Source organism: Aedes albopictus, chromosome 3 (assembly GCF_035046485.1).
Source record: "Aedes albopictus strain Foshan chromosome 3, AalbF5, whole genome shotgun sequence".
Classification (NCBI taxonomy): domain Eukaryota; kingdom Metazoa; phylum Arthropoda; class Insecta; order Diptera; family Culicidae; genus Aedes; species Aedes albopictus.
The window spans coordinates 417,124,192-417,142,081 of NC_085138.1; the positions used below are offsets into that span (position 1 = coordinate 417,124,192).

At 42.4% G+C, this 17,890-nt stretch overlaps 1 protein-coding gene across 1 annotated transcript in view; it reads right to left on the bottom strand.

The window, feature by feature from the left end:
* Nucleotides 1-7,365: 7,365 nt before the first annotated feature.
* LOC109403183 (LIRP) overlaps nt 7,366-17,890 on the bottom strand; it is a 60,643-nt gene continuing 50,118 nt past the window's right edge. Inside the window, exon 3 of the mRNA XM_019675941.4 lies at nt 7,366-8,561. Within this exon, the coding sequence (XP_019531486.2) occupies nt 8,377-8,561 (185 nt within the window). The 3' untranslated portion in view covers nt 7,366-8,376. The remainder of the gene's footprint in view (nt 8,562-17,890) is intronic.

Genomic DNA, 17,890 nt, shown 5'->3' on the forward strand with positions numbered 1-17,890 from the left:
AGGTGTAACGATACGGGAGGCTGTGCTGGAAAAAGGTGCTACGAATGGCCATGTTCTTGGAGGCGGCGAAATCGATGAGGCGTAGGCCATTTTCGTTCGTCAGCTGGTGAGCGCTGAACTTTGCAATCGTCGGTCTGAATTCTTCCTCCTGGCCTACCTGAGCGTTTAGATCCCCTATGATGATTTTGACGTCGTGGTTTGGGCAGCGGTCGTACTCGCGTTCGAGCTGCGCGTAAAATGCTTCCGGAGTGAGGGCTGTGCACGTTTATTATGCTAATGTTGAAGAATCGGCCCTTGATCCTCAACCTGCACATTCTTTCGTCGATCGGCCACCAACCGATCACGCGCCTCTGCATGTCGCCCATCACTATAAAAGCTGTTCCCAGCTCACGTGTGTTGCCGCAACTCTGGTAGATGGTATGATTACCTCTAAACGTTCGCACCATGGATCCTGTCCAACACACCTCCTGCAGCGCTACGATTCCGAACCCGCGGTCCTTCAGTATATCGGCGAGTATGCGGGTGCTCCCGGTGAAGTTGAAAGATCTGCAGTTCCACGTACCGAGCATCCAATCGCAAGTCCCTTTTCGTCGCTGTGGTCGTTGCCATTGGTATCAGTTCGCATTCTTCTCTTTTCGGTGCTAGTCTTTTTACGGCTGGCTCGCAGGGCCTGACACCAACCCACTAACCCAGGGAGCTGGGCTTACCTTCCCGGAAGCTACGGGTTCAGCATTGGCATTTCCTCCAACTACAGTGCTAAATAGCCAGGCTCAAGCACCAGTCTTCGCCGGGGGTGGTGTTTTTAATGGGGGTTTTTAAAACCTGTGTAAAGCAAAGCAAAGATAACCGTACACATCGTAGTTGCTACTCCGTGATTGACCAGAACAATCGAAGTTGCACAGAGAACCAATGAATGGTGCTTGGGACTAGCTACACACTCTTAATGTGCACAATAAGAGAGCTCAATATTTGAAAGTCAATAACGGCGCCGGCCACGTCCTTACGGTCATCGGGAAAGAGAAAGAATGTTAGTTCGACAACCGTTGTTACTAGAAACCGTGGAATCCACAGCATCACCACAGTTGTCTCGGGAAGGAGTATTTGTTAGTAGGGTAGGGTAAGGTTGGAGCCACCTTTGGTTGGTGATATGGTCCACTAGTTATATGGAAATGCACGTCACGGTCGCTGGACCGTTTAAGTTGTTTATAAGGACAGGTGCGGTTTTGGCGGGTGAGTGATTTTGACATGTTTACAGTGACCCGTCTCGATATTGTGGTTTGGGGAGTGAGTTTTTTTTAAGAAGAAAACAGGAACATGCTCTCGATGCGTTGTTCTAGATTTGGAAGATAATTGAGATATGTCCTGGTAAATTTCCATACAGTGCTAAAGGAGCATAACTGTTCAGCCGTGATGGATTTACTGAAAGAAAACAAATTAACGTTCACACGAAGATTGGCGGCATTATGTTTGTATATTCTTGTATCACTGATATTTGTGATTTCACAAAGAAGAACCATGTAGTGGGAGGCGGATCATGTCTCGTGTTGTTTTCACCATCGCCACGGACTGATGTTGTTAGTGCTGCCGATGATGGTTCTCTCCGTTGAGGACAGTTTTGTGAGAATTTTTTGATAACGTGTGTCGTTGTACGACAGTCTCACGGCTATCCGGAGTGTTGTACTGCAAATATATGTGGTGAACATCGAGTAAAGTGGTGTAGTCAGGAGGTAAATAAAAGCTAATTTCTCGTAACCTGTAACAGGGTGCGTTTCGATTGATTTCTTATGTAAATCCATTTAATACACTTTTCATCACTGGTTTACTTACTAGTTTTGTGTCTTTATGCAGTTCCCCCTTAGATCACGCTACTCATATCCAGGCTTAAGCTCATGGTTTCCAAAGTTACAGGTTGTGCACAACTTTCAACTGTTAGATTGAAAATAAAGAGGTGTTGAGAGACATGATAAAACCATGTTGCGGAGAAAAGGAGAGCATCTTGGTGTATTGTTTCGATAGGGGTGACTGATCGAAAACTAAAGGGATAATTGAAGACGGAATTTGTCCAACTCACAATCATGTAATGCTTTGTACATTGCCTAAGGAAAAGGCAAAGGCGTGTTGATCGGGATGACCACGCAAGAGTTGCAATAAGGTATGTTGTTCGGGACGACCATGCTTTGTACATTTTCTAAGACAATAACAGAACCATGGCGATCGGAACGACCTTTGACGGCTGGCATAGCTACCGAAACCTGTTTGAAAGCATACTTAGCAGTTTGTTTAGTTTACCTTGTGGCCTGATCCGTGTTTTTTGCTTTCACTCGTAGATCATTCGCCTGATGCACGAGAGATATAAGCAGATGATGTGTTCGATTTGAACAGGCATGTATCGATCGTGCATTATGGGAAATGGTCGCTACTGTTCTTGGGGTGATGGGGTTGTCTGATGGCTTGAGAGCTGACAACACCCACATTGCCGATATTCCATACACTAGGCACCCCTCCACCCTTGGCCAAAATTATGAAAAACCCTCCCTTGTCGCCTCTTCTGCGCACGGACCTGCGGCTAACAACAATGTGAGTTGTACAATACGAAGACGCATCATAAGTGTAAGTGGGTGTAAGTGGTCTCAGGTCATTAGGGCGAAGTACGTCGGGTCTAAGTACGTTAGGCCGCAGTTGCTAAGGACGATCTTTGGCGGTGCGCAGGAGAATGGCTTGTGGCAACGAAGGATGAACCACGAGCTCGTTGCACTCTACGGTGAACCCAGCATTCAGAACGTAGTCAAAGCCGGAAGGATACTGTGAGGGAGTGTTCAACCTAGAGGAAGCGAAGGATTTCCTCTTTATTGCCGTCGAGCAGATAGAGAATTTCCGTACCTCAAAAACTCTCACGACAATAACCATCAAGGTCAGTGGCCTCCTCTAAAAGGGACTGGCTACCCGAAGAGCTTCACTGATTGTTCCCTGATGGGTTAATCCTCCTCCAAAAGGGACTTGTTACCCGAAGAGGATTAAGGTTGAACTTCTCTTCCGAAAGGGAATGGTTACCCGAAGAGATCCACTCTGTGGCTAGTTCTAAAACAAAATTCTCCTCCAAAAGGGACTGGTTACCCGAAGAGAATTAGGTGGTTTCGGATATTTCAAAACAAAGAGTCTGACTTGACTCGTACTAGAATCTACCGCGAATGCTTTATTCATGGAACGGGGTTCCCTTATATTATAACTAGTGGGCGATCCCTGCCCAGCACTGGTGAGACCCCCCTCCTTCAACTGCCTCAGGGTCGGCGTACGCGCTTGACTATCGCGGCCAAGGAAACACTTAAACACTTTACGTTTAACACAAACCCACTTTATTTTTACTTTCACAGGTACCTTTATTGATTGCTCTTTCTCCCACTTTCTTACTAGCTATCTCCTACCTCTTTCTTGCTACTTCTACACTCTAAGCGGGGCCCCTTTCTTCTTGCTCCGCTACTACACCTTCTCCTTCGTCCTTCCTTTGGTATCCTCCTTTGCTGTCGCCTTTCGTTGGGTTGGACGGCCGTTCGACGCAGTCCGAGTCGCGACTGATGGCGTGGCGCGTGAACTCTGGCCTTACAAAATGGCCTCGCCTGGGTAGGCGGCGTCGGTTTGGTCTATCCGGTCTACGGAGCGGCGCTTTTGATGTCTGGGCCAAACTCCGGACCACGGTCGGTTCTCACAGGGTTAAGGCGTACTTCCGTCAATCCTCCGGCCAACTTGGAGGAATACTAGAGGCTTCCAAGGGTGAGTATCGCACTATTCACAGGTAAGGCTATTTCAAACTATAGCACAGGGGTCCTGGAGGGGGGGTTTTTGGCGGTTAATGCTAGGTCGGTCGGGAATTAATGCGCTGTGTTGTGAATTACCTGGATGCTATCACCACTTCTTTACTTCCACTTTTCACTCTTTGTAGACCAAAGTCTTAATTTGGCTGGCTTTGTAAATTCACTTTTAGCTTTCAGTTTGCTAGCTCACGTCTTGCTTTCACAACTGTTGCAAGTTAATTGCTGGATTCGTAATGGTGGTTCACGATCCAGGCCTTCGACCGTCTTGTAATCCGCCCATCCAATTTCGCCCCATCATGGCCCCCTTTACACCACCCACAATGGCCGCCCAACATATCCTTCTGCGACGTCTGGTGGTGAGTAGCGGAACTAATTGCTGCGTTACCTCACAGTGGGTGTTGGGTAGTGTCCATGTTTAGATATTTCAGGCCAAACATTTCAATAGGTCCTATCTGCATTTGAGAGGCTCTCTTTGTTCACTTTCTCTTTCAATTATTGCAATGCAATGGTACACTTTTTTTGCAGTACAAATCAAAAGACGATTGTTTTGACCATCGTTCAATGCAAGGAGACAATCATAATACAAATAAACAGCTGAGATATTAACGAAAGAGAGGGAAACCGAAGAGAGCCTCTCTTCTGCAGATAGGACCTTTAGACATGTTTGGCCTGATTTAAGGACTTCCTTGGTTTGACACAAAAATACAACGAAACACAAAATCACGAAAATCTCACAAATCTTGGACACTTCAACACACCACTGGTTACAATATACCCTCGTCCAGACCTGTCCAGACATTTTCGGAAAACTCAGACCAAACATGTCTAAAGGTCCTATCTGCCGAAGAGAGGCTCTCTTTGGTTTCCCTCTCTTTCGTTAATATATCAGCTGTTTATGTGTAATACGATTGTCTCCTTGCATTGAACGATGGTCAAAACAATCGTCTTTTGATTTGTACTGCAAAAATAGTTGAAAAGTGTACCATTACATTGCAATAATTGAAAGAGAAAGTGAACAAAGAGAGCTTCTCAAATGCAGATAGGACCTATTGAAATGTTTGACCTGAACTATTCCATTTGTATATGTGCCGTCCAGAAAGTATGCTCATCCTTTTTACATCATTAATTATTAGCCATGATCGATCGAGATTCTAACTTGCATACATATAATATTGCTATAAACCTTCCAAGCAAATCTTACTTACAATTAATTTAGCCGAGTTGAGAATCTTTTCAGCAAGCCTCTGCAATAGATTAGAGTTTTCCTGGATTAACTCTTGGTGGTGAGCATGGATAGTTGCATGCAATTGTAATCCTAGCGGTGCTTGCCTGGTTTAATAGGGTTTCACAATATTGCTTAATCATAATGCTTATGTATAAGTGGCAAGGCTTTATCTGAGTGCGCAATATCAAATTCGATCGCATAATTCATCTCACGCATGCGTATTACCGGAGATGCCTACATGAATCGATCTAATTTCTGTACTAGGCTCGGTGTACCAGTTATGGCTATAGTACCTCAAATTCGCCATAGTTGATTTTCAACCTTTAAAGATACAAATCAACAAGAAAAAAATTGTGAGCAGCAGATCACGATCACAAAAGATGATTGCAATCATTCAAACTTCACAATTTGCTGAAATTATGGTAGAAATAAATCATTTTCCTTAACTTTTCGACCTCCTTGCACCCTATTTCGCCATAGTGTACCAGTTATGGCAAATCCCATAAGGAATGCATGTAAATAGTGCGAAGTGGAACCCAAATTAACAAATGTGTCCATAACTGGTACAGGGTTCCTATCATTGGCACACGTCGTAATTAACACTAAAAGTAGTTTTCGCTCCATTTTTATATTTTTCCTGTAAAGTATGAAAACTAATCTATCATTTGATTTATTGTTTACATTCGTTGGTCTTCTTCTTATTTTTGTAGAAATAGTTTTTCTTAGGTGGTGCGATAACTGGTACAGGCACCCTACCACACATTTAGAATTCTTGCATCATATGGATCATGAATGAACCTGAATATGAAAACGCGTAGTAAAAATCATGATTGATCCTGAATATGAAAACGTTTTCATTCAATGCAACTTGATGATTCATTCCTTATAATATTCTGAATGTATGCGATCTGCGTATCATACGCTTAATAATTGACATTGACATTGATCTTGCGCATGATTCCCATTGTCAAGCATAACCGTAGTAGCATCAGGGAAGTGGAAAGCAAATGATTTGTTTATAAATATGTGCTGGACTAATCGTTTACTAGGCGCTGTTTGTTCCGCGCTGGATCATGTGTTTATCCAAAACAGTCCCTTCCATGACGCTACGCGATCAAAGCATAATGGTGATAACGTTTGGTAAAACGTTGGCTCGTTTCCAAATGATTCAGATTGATTTTTGCACATTGGAATTTACACCGGTCTACATGAATTTGTGACCAACGCGATTCATCAAACGTTATTTTTACAATTATTATGTTCCTTATTATTATAAATCATTATAATAGGAATATTTGTGTGTGGCACTTCTCTTGCCATTACAATTATCAAGTGAAAAGTGAGCTTCGAATATATTGTGCTTACAATAGATAAATGAGGCTTTGACCAAACCGTCGACGTGGCGACAGATACGATGGGCAGGATATGTTGCAAGCACGCCGGATAACAATCCCGGATAATGGGCATTCGTTGCAGGTATTAGAATAACTAGCCACAGAACTTCAATGTCGCGACTGTTCTTGTGACTAACATCTAGTATGCCGCGCCCTTACAGCGTCACAAGCGGTACCAGAAGTGTGAAATCAATTTTGTTTACCAAAACAAAAGATCGTCTACAAGCTGGACACTTAAAAACAATCTATTATTTTAATAAAAGATATTAATTTAGTTCAATAGGAAAAGTGACTACAGCCCCATTCTGCCGTAATACTGCAAAGTGACGTAACCCAAGTAACACACTTGTCACCGAAGAGTCACGGCGGCGCAGGTTTTTGTTGCGCAAAAGTCACTGTGACCTACTTCTAGCAAGTAAGTATTTATTTGTTAGAAGTAAGTCACAGTGACTTCTGCGCAACAAAAACCTGCGCCGCCGTGACTCTTCGGTGACAAGTGTGTTACTTGGGAAGCGACATTGATAGTTTTGGCCCATTTTTTGGTTATTATGCATAAAACTCTTGCTCATCCTCTAATTTTCTTTCCATAGATGATAGATTACGACTAGATCTTGCATTCTAATACAGCAGGCATACCATAGTGTTATTTTTACACCAGATATTGTATATAATATACCCAAAAATATCGACATTTTGAATGGCGCTTACGTCACTTTGCAGAATTACGGCAGCATTGGAGTTCTAGTGTATTTTTATTTTGCAGGTCCGCTTGGTACAAGTAGGCGAAGTGCAAAGCGGGCTAGATAGGAGTAACAGGTAGAATGGTGAGCATCGGACGTGATCAAGGATAGAGAGTGGCTTCCTGCAAATTGAGTATCATGTCGCAATTGCAACAAATGTGTGATTTTCGGATGCATAAATTTAAGAACCATTGATATAAATTGAGAAAAATCTTTTTATTTTGTTTCTTATTTGTGTCATTTATCATTTTTTACTATTTACTTATTTGCATTGAATTACATCGATCGCCAAAACTTGGGCAATACACGATCACGTTTTATGAAAAAAGACGAACGACAAACAAATAGGGAATATAAAATGATATGAACGTTGTTTGAGCCTAAAATGAGCCCGCTCGAGACCTATGGCTAAAGGTTACTGCTGATTGATTCAAGCACCCTATAATAAATATATTATCTGATTGCATTTAGTTTATAATGTGAGTGTGAAACTATCGTAGGCTAACAGCGCTGAGATGTTTTTTTTTTTGCTAAACATGCTGTTGTATAATATAAAATCAAAGTATAATAAGTGGCAAATGAAGCGGGGGAACTGGTGTACAATAAAAAACCTCTACAAGTAGTCATGGTAAAATTGTACGTAAAATAAGGATTAAGCATCCCCAGAATTGCTCGGAATTATCCGATCAATGCTTAAATTTCCGAGGTTATAAATACTTCAGTCATATTTTGCTTCAGTTGTCCTTGACAACTCTACCTCAACTGTTTCCGGAAGATTTCCAAGGGAGGCATTGCGTCAATACGATTTCTACTTCAATTTGTTCGATTTGTATAATGGTCTATCTACGAGCTAAGTATGGCTTTAAACACCGACATTGACTTTTCGTAAGAAAAAGAAAAGATTAAATAAAAAAAAATCGAATACACATGTATTTTTGTGGTTTGCTCTTCCGAGTGGGTGGCGGAGTGCCTGAGATACCCAAGCAATCGGCCACCCGGAGCCAGGTGGCGCGTCTCTCTCTCTTCTCCTCTGCTGGCCAGGGGCACACTCCGAACTGCCGCTACCGCTGCTGCCACCGTCGCCGTCGGCCGCTATCACGTTCTCGGGCACTCCCGTACCCGGGACGAATGGGGCCTCCGTCAAGCGGTGGCGGAGACCCGTGCTGCGGCACCACGGCACCGAACTCTAACAAGTTCGGAACTCGGTATCATTCGCAGTAGCTCCTCAGTTCGGCGTACGAACAGCTTTTCTTGCAGCACTCGTCGTAGATTCCGCCTCGGCGGACCCGACGATGACCAGTCGATCGGGAGTACGGGAAACCGTGACCATTGCTGTCCGGCAGGGTAGCCACTTCGACCTCGACCTGCGGCTGCGGCTGGTCCGAGAGGTATTCTGGGGAGAAAGGGGGAGAAGAAACGGAGACGAATTAATGAATGCGTTTGGCGTTACAACGTGTTGAACATGGTTTTAGAAGTTGTTCATTTTATCATTTTCCAGGATTCTTCTAAGGTTGTGTATGTGTAGACTAGATAAGATAACGTGTTGAACATGGCTGAATATGGGTAACGTGCAGGGCCGGATCTAAGGGGGGGGCGGGGGGGCCCGGGCCCCGGGCCCCCACATTTTAGGGGCCCCCACAAAAATCTGTTTTGGTTGCTAACATTAGCTTTATTTTTCATATTGCTCAAGTACTGTTCAAAAATAAGGAAAAACATTTTTGGTCATCTCTCCGAGGGGCCTCCACATCCGCTCGGGCCCCGGGCCCCCACAATCCTTAATCCGGGCCTGGTAACGTGGTTTAAGGAGCGCAACATCTAGCTTTAGAAGAACCTTACAATAACTTAGTATTGAAGTTCGAACTCGCCTCTTCTGTAATGTTCCTCCAACTCTGTACAATAAAAGTCAATTCGAATACAAAATGTTGTGGGCTGAACATGTGAAGCACTAAAGCAAAGATTTTCGGTGCTGGTATTAATTGCAGATTTTCTACTGCTTTCGAAAAATTTGCCGAGCGATTCCAGTGGTATCAAGTAACTCATCAGTCATTCCATTTCCAGCGATTGAAAAATGGTCAGGTTTGCTACATTCATCTCCTCTATATGATATTGTACCGACTTTTCCAACCCTCTAAGTCTAAGCAGAATACCCTCTTCGAATGAGTGTAATCACAACATAACTATGCAAATGTACAAAACTGATTACACTCACTCCTCGATTTGAGTTTGATAAGTGATAACTAACTTCGGCCTAGAGTTGACCAAAGCAAGTGCATTAATAGCAGCCTGGCTATCTGAACTACGTCTATGATTTTGCCAACTACGTGCAGCTAAATTGATGATTACACTCCGCACATAAGAGCAAAGAGCTCGGCCTGAAAAATGGTGCAGTGTCTACCAAGTGAGTAAGACTAGTGTAGCCTTAGCTCACACGAGTGGACACCAGCACTAGCTCGACCTTCGAGAAGGGAGCCATTAATGTAACATACGATGCCGTCTGAAGTCAGATAATCAGATTTCCACTCTTCCCGAGAAGGGAATTTCGTGGAGAATGTCTTATATGGAAAACTACAAGCAATTGTAAGATGACTTGGAGCAAGGACAACATTGTCCCCATTCACCAAAAGTGGAATTAACTAGGCGTGTGTTGATCTGCGGTTCACATGAGTTTCCACACAAGTAGACCGAGTACACTTTTGCGGTAAATGCACGAGAGTGCTTCTTGAAGAGTTGAACAGTTGAAAAGAATGTTTCAGACATTGCCATTAAGCATATCCTTTGGAGATGGCATAATTTAAGTTGGATTGTTCTCACTTCGCCCCTTTTGCTACCGCACAACAAATCCATAGGCCAATATTGGTCGAACAACAGTTGTGTAAAACCATTTAATATACTTGGGTTTTAAACTCCAAGTTTTACTTTGAACTCGATGTGAGGTGTTCAAGAAAGCTGAATCAAGAAACAAGAATGGCTCCAACGTACTGTACCCGTTCAGTCACATCGATTTCAGAATTGAAGAGACGCAAAGGTCGAACATCGTTACGGTTTCGCCTATCCGTCAAAAGAACAATAGATGTTTTACTCGGATTTGCCGAAAGGCCATATTGGCGACACCATCCCTCAACTACCTGAAAGGCGCTTTGCATCAGGTCGAAAAGGGTGCTGATGCACATACCGACTACCAATGTTAGGTACAGTAGGCGTTCGCTCGGTGCAAACGCTTTAACTGCAATGCTATTTAACTGCAAGTCCGCTAAGTGCTACAATTTTGCAGTTATCGCAACGCTATCCGTCAAAACGAAATGTCAACAGTGATGCGATGTTTTTCGCATGCACTTTTGATGCAGTGCGATGTTTTTGACGTCTGTCAGTTGTTGCAGTTATCGAATTTCATTCGCTAAGTGAAACGTAAAAATGTTGCACTTATCGGACGTCTACTGTAGTCGTCGGTAAAACCATAAGTAGGAAACCCGCTAATATTGAGTTACCTTAATAGCGTATCTGCTACGAGATTCAACAAAAGCGGTGATAAGACTCCCCCTTCGGGGCACCCACAAACACTCAATTTCCTAATCGCTGCAATGTCGCAATGTCGAGAAGAGATGTCGGTTTTTGAGCATTTGGTACAGCATTTGGCAAATCTGGCAGAGACATCGATTTTTGTGAATCGATTCGAATCGGATCAGCAGAATCGATTCACTGATTTAATCGAATGCTTTGAATCGATGTTTTAACATCGATTTGATATTAAAAAAATATTATAAAACTATAAAATTGTTCGTTTGCTGCATGTAGTTCAAGTTCATGGCATGTTTTATTTGTTCAAATAAATTCAATATTAAATTTTGAGAATGCACATCGAACATTTCGCGACTCCGATTCGAAAATTGATACAACGTTGAGACTGTGCATTCTGAAAAAATAAAATTTAATAGCTTTTAATCGAAAGAAAAATCCTGATATCCTGAGATTCCCCAGAACACTGAGAAGTATTCCCATATAGTACTGAGATAAATTCCCGCAGACTGCTGAGAGAATTTCCCCAGAAGCTTTATAGAGACTCCTCTAGAATTCTGAAAGCAGTTCCTCTAGAATTATGAGAAAGATTTCTTCAGAATGCTGAAAATGATAACACCAGTATCTTGAGCGACATTATCCAGAAAAAAAAGCAAGACTCTTCCGGTATCTTGGTAGGAATTCTCTCTGAATTCTATTTAGGATTTTCCTAGAATCCTGAGAGAGATTACTCCATATCTATGAGATAGATTGTCTCAGAGTACTGAGAGGAATTCTCCCAGAATCCTGTGATAGATTGTCTCAGAGTCTTACGAGAAGCTTTCCCTTGGGATTTCCCCAAAATGTTCCAGAATCCTAAGAGGGATTATCCCAGAATCCTGACTAGGATTATCCTTGAATCCTAAGATGAATTCTCCCAGAATCCTGAGAGGAATTCCAAGCGCGTTTCTTCCACATTATTGAGATAAATTCATCTGGAATACTGAGAGAGATTCATACAAAAAAAAATCGTAATTCTAAGATGAATTCCCCAAGAAACTTAAAAGAAATGACCCAGAATCCTGAAAAGGGTAGCTTAGAACCCTAAGAAGGATTACTCCAGAAACCTGAGAAAGGTTCCCTCAAAATACTGGGCGGAATTGCCTAAGAAACCTGAGATATACTCTCACAGAATTCTGGGAGATAGAATTTCCCCAGAATCCTGAGAAGAATTCCTCCAGAATCATTTTAAGTATTCTCCCAGAATATCTCTAAAATACTGGGTAAAATCCTTTAGAATGCTGAAAATAATACTGCCAGAATCCCGAAAGGTATTCCCCAGAATTCTACGAGTGATTCCCCCAGAATCCTGAGAGGGATCATAACAGGGGTTCTTGCAGATTCTTGAGGGAAATATGTCTCGAAACCAAAGGAGTATTCCGAAAATCTGATAAGGATTTCCCTGGAAGGGATTACGAAAACTTCTAGAATGGACTTCCCCAGCATCCTGCCCAAGCAATACACATCGTTACAAAACAGTCACGGTAGCGCATGTAAGGGTTGCACGCTTCTGTACAGAAGTCACTGTGACTTACTGCGCAACCCTTACATGCGCTGCCGTGACTGTTTTGTAACCATGTGTGTTACTTGGGTGAGATGGATTCTCTGGAATTCTGAGAATAGAAAAATTACCGCACGTTCCTGAAAGCCATTCCCCCAGAATCTTTGAAAGGACTCCCCTGAACTCCTGGAAGGGATTGTCCCAGAACTCTGAGAGTGATTCCTCTAGAATACTTTAAATTATTACACCAGAATCTCAAGAGAATCTTTTCCATAATCTTGTCAGGGATTTCCCTGATTACTAAGAGGGATTCTCCCAGAATCCTGAAAGGGATTTCTGAGAGCAACTGCTCCAGAACACAGAAAAAAAATCGTAGAATGCTGAGAAAGATTTCTTCCGAATCCTAAGAGGAATCACAAAATCTATGCGAGGGATTTTCCAAAATGCAAATTTCTCTAGAGAATTCTGCCTAGAATCTCGTGAGAGATTTTTCAATGAAAGAATTTCTGTCTGTCTGTCTGTCTGTCTGACCCTTATGGATTCGGAAACTACTGAGCCGATCGGTGTGAAACTTTGTATGTGGATACTTTTGGGGCCGGGGAAGCTTCTTAGCTTAGTGTGAGACTGCTCCGATCTCCGGAAAAGGGGGCTCCCGTACAGATGAAGTTGCGGGGACTTTTCTAGTGAGCTTCAAGAGTCCTGACGGGGATTACCCTAGAAAGCCGATTTTTCAGAGAATTTTGGGAAGAGTACCCGCAGAATACTTAGTGATATTCCCCCAGTATCTTAAATGAACCCACAGAATCCTGAGAAGGATACCACTAGAATCCTGTGTGGGATTCTCCCAGAATTCTAGGTAATATTCGCCTCGAATTCTGAGTGGGATCCTAAGTGAGGGTCATCCAGAATCAATCCTTAGAGGAGTCAACCCAGATCATCCAGAAATTTCTTAGAATCCTGAAAGGGATTTCACCCTTGGTAGGGAACCCTGAGAAACATTCCTCCAGAATTTTTTTAAATGGATTCTTCCACAAGTCTGAGAATTCCTTTAAAATTCTGTGAGATATTCCTTCAAAATGATTAAAATTATCACACCAGCATCCTGAGAGACCTTATCCCAGAAAAGAGAGAAAGACTCTTCCAATAAGAATTCTCCCTGAATTCTATTAAGGATTTCCCTAGAACCTGGGAGAGATTACTCCAGATTTCTGAGATGGATTATCAAAGAATCTTTAATGGAATTTTTCCAGAATCCTGAGGGATTTCCTCAGATTCCCGAGATGGATTTGCCCTGAATTCTGTGACGGATTGCCTCAGAATCCTGAGAGAAGCTTTTCCTCGGGATTCTCCCAGAATGCTTAGAAGGGGATTCTCCTAGAATTCTGAGAGGAATTCTCCTGCAGTATTGAAAGACATCCCATTAGAATCCTGAAAGAGATTGCCCCAGAACCCTGAGAGGGATCCTCCACATTATTAAAAGAAATTTATCTGGAATCCTGAGAGGGATTCTCAATAAAAAAAAATGTTCGGAATCCAGAGATGGACTGACCTAGAATCCTGAGAAGGATGCGCTAGAACACTGAAAGTGACTCTGTAGACCATAAGGATTCCTAAAGAAGGCTGTGAAAGATTCACTTAGACTCCTGGGAGGGATTGCCCAAGAAACCTGAGATATACAGGTATGCCTGGATCTAGTGGACCCTAGATTATACAGACCCACGATTTTATGTTCTCCGATGTTATGTACATTTTACCTCAATTTTATGTGCATTTTTTGAAGAAAAAAAAAGTAATATTTTTGAATCAAAAGAAAAATCGAATGTAAAATATCGGTTCGGTCGATTTCGTGGGGCTTCAACATCGATTAAAAAATCGATTAATCGGAACAAAAACATCGATGTTGCGAACATCGGTACAAAATTGCCCAACGCTAATTTGGTAAATCCAATTGGGAATCATTCATTGGAGATATACCATGACTCCGTGCGGCTGCCAATATGGCATCGAAAGTCACGTTGTCAAAAGCACCCTCAATATCTAAGAAAACAACCAAACCCAAGACCAAACCTGAAAGCTTTCTCAATATCGCAAACAACCTTGTATAAAAGGAGCCACAGTGGACTTTCCAGATTGGTAAGCATGTTGGTTCACATGAAGAGGTACGTTGGCCAGATGAACATCACGGATGCGATGATCGACAATACGTGCCAAGCATTTCAGAAGAAAAGAGGTCAAACTGACAGGTCTGAAATTCTTTGCTTTTTCATACGACGCACGGCCCACTTTCGGGAAGTTTGCATCCGGAACCAAACAACCGACCTTTGAATTGTCAATTCAGAACTCTTACCAACAGAGCTATCGCGGTGCCACAGTATCATGTGCACTGAAATACCAATAAAAGCTATTTCCTGGTCGCCATCGCTTGACCCGTTGTCGCTCTTTGCCAAAGAACAAAGAGGACCACGAAAAAGTTGGTGGTCGACTTTCGTCGTGGAACCCTTAATGGGCGACGAAAACGCTATTCGTCCACGTTGTTCTTTCGGGCGAAGATGATTTTATTTTTTTCTTCAGGCTGTGGTGACGGACGATTATTAGCCCTGGCTAAAACGCCTTTTGCATCTACTGTCCTACGTTTCGGAGTATATTTAATTCTTCTCATGGGAAGTAGATACAAAAAGAGATTTTAAATTAGTGAAATACTCGTCAATTATAGTTGTAAGGGGGCATCCATTAATGACGTAGCTTTTTTAAAGCGAATTTTAATACCCCTTCCCCCTCGTAGCATTTCGTCACACATTTGGAAACCCCCCTAGGTTGTTAAACAACCCCCGCCCCCCTCCACAACAAAATTTTCATGGGACAAAGCAAGCAACGAAAAAACTCGAAACTTAGTTCTGATTTCAATTTTAACTTGTATCTTTGACGAATATTATGAAAAAAAAACAAGAATAGCAAGAAAACATTACCGACTGTGGAGCGGATCTGGTGTGATGGTTAAAGCACGTGACTATCACGCCGAGGACCTGGGATCGAATCCCACTCCCGACAAACTCGCAAAATGTGAGTTCTTCCTTCGGAAGGGAAGTAGGTATATCGTTGGGTCTCGAGATAAAAAAGGGCTTAAAATCTCGTTAATACAGAAAAAAAAACATTTCCGACTGCCAGGTTTAGATCGCCATCATCAAGACCATAGGTGCAACCAGAGGAGAATATCACCAAAGCTATTGCGACATTTGCACCCATTTAGACTCGGCCGAAATTCATTATCATCACAGTCGAATTTCGCACACGACTTCGCAGCGGCTGGCACACACGTTCCGTTGAGTTCATGACAGGGGCGTCGGATGCACAACAGGTAAACAATATAAGTTTGATTAGTGTGAAATTTCGCTGGGAAAAGATGATTCAGTGGATTCTCAAATTATCACAGTAGTCTAAACATTAATGAGAAACCCAATAATGACTCAATAAACCATCCATCGTTCTGCTTAATGCCGAAGAACAGTCAGTAGATGCTCCCAATACAATTCAATACCATATAGGAGCTCTTTCGAAGATATTAGTTTGCACACTAATAAATCTGTTAAGAATATCAAATTGGTTTTATTTGAATAAAATGCACCACGAAATTTGAAGGACTCTGAAGGAGTTTCTTCTAAAATTCTTTCAGCAGGTCATTCTGGAATTCCTCAAAGAGGTTTTTTTGGGATTCCCATTTTTGAGAATTCCTCCCTTTTTAATTCCTCCAGCACTTCCTTCTGGGATTTCTCCAAGAATTTCCATTGGTATTCCATTTGCGATTTCCTCTTTTTGTATTCCTTCAGGGGTTCCTTCAGAGATCCCTCCAAGAAATCTTTCCGGAGTTCCTTCTTCGATTCCAGTAAAAGTTCCTTCTGGGATTTCTCCGGGAGTTTTTTCTAAGGTTTTTCTAAAAGTTCATCCATGGTTTCCTTCGGGAATTCTTTCAAGGTTTTCTTCTCCTCTGTTTCATCAGGAGTTTCTTCGGACATCTCTCATGGGATTTCAACCGATATTTCTTTTGAGATTCCTTCAGTACTTCTTTCTGGGTTTCCTGAAGAAGTCCCTTTCGGGATTCCTCCAGGAGTTCCTTCTCGGTTTCCTTCAGGAATTCACTCAGATATTCATTCCGAGATCGCTGTAGGAAACCCCTCCGGCATTCTTTCAAAAGTTGCGTCTGGGATTCCTCCAGGAGTTCTTTTCGGATTCCTTCAGGAATTCATTCCTGGATTCTTCTGGGAGTTTCTTCTGGGATTCCTCGAGAACTTCCTTCTAGGATTTATCCAGAATTTTTTCCCAGGACTCCTCCAGGAATTTTTTCCGGCATCCTTCCATTCACTCCTTTTGGAATTCCTTCACGATTTTCTTTCTAAGGTTTCACCAGGAGTTCTATCTGGATATCTTCTGGGATTCCCCAAAAGTTATTTTCGGGATTCCTTCAGAAATTTCTTCCGGGATTCCTTCAATAATTTCTTCCGTGATTTCTTTAGAAATTTAACCTTCACATACCCGAGCCCCAACATCTCATTTTTAAAATGCTGGCATTTCGACAATTTTCATCCGATTTTTTTGAAGTCGCCCTCAATCGATCATAAATTGGTGCAAGTTTATTACATCCAAGTGGCTATGCAATATCCGGAACCATTCCGGAGATATTCCAGATTGTACTGGGGTCAGGGAGGGTGCCGAAATGGCTAAAAATGATTATTTCGTGTGTTATTGTGTTTGAACCATCGATTTTCAGCGAAATTTTCATTGTGAAAAATAAAACACAACTGCGATAATAAGATTTGAATAAGTTGACCCTTCCGGATCACCGGATCCGGTTCCGCGGGGGCCTCATTAGGGACACTTCTGGTTTTCATCCAAAACATGTCGTGCGACACATCAAACTTCATGATTTCGAATGACTGAGTCAGAAACGATACCCTGAAGTCTGTACCAACTAATATGGCTACCCCGGAACATCTAGCATAGGTTCCACGGAGGTGACATAGGGGACATTTCTGGATTACAACCAAAACATGCCGTGTGACGTATTAAACTTAATGATTTCGAGAGAATGGGGCAGAAAAAAATGACTGAAGTATGTATCAATTGATGTGGCCGCTCCGGAGCACCTGAAACAGGTTCCGCGGGGGCCTCTCAAACACAATAACACACGAAATAATCACTTTTAGCCATTTGGCAAAACAGATACCTTCCCCATCCCCCTGACCCCAGTACAATCCGGAATAACTCCGGAATGGTACGGGATATTACATGGCCATTTGAGTGTAATATACTTTCACCAATTTATGATCGATTGAGGGCGACTTCAAAAAAATCGGATGAAAATTGACGAAATGCCAGCATTTTGAAAATGAGTTGTCGGTGGTCGGGTATGTGAAGGTTAAACACGTGTTCCTTATGAGACTCTACAAATAGCACCTTCTGAGATTCTTCTTGGAGTTTATTCAAGATTTTTTTGAAAGTTCCATCTAGAATTGCTCCAGGAACTCCTCACGGGGTTTCTTTTGGAATTTCTCTATGACTTCCTTTCAAGATTCTTCCAGGAGTTTCTTCTGAAATTCTTCTGAAAGTTCCTTGAGGGATTCCTTTTGAGATTCCTCCATATACATTTCGGATGTTTTCAGAAGCATTTTCTGCGA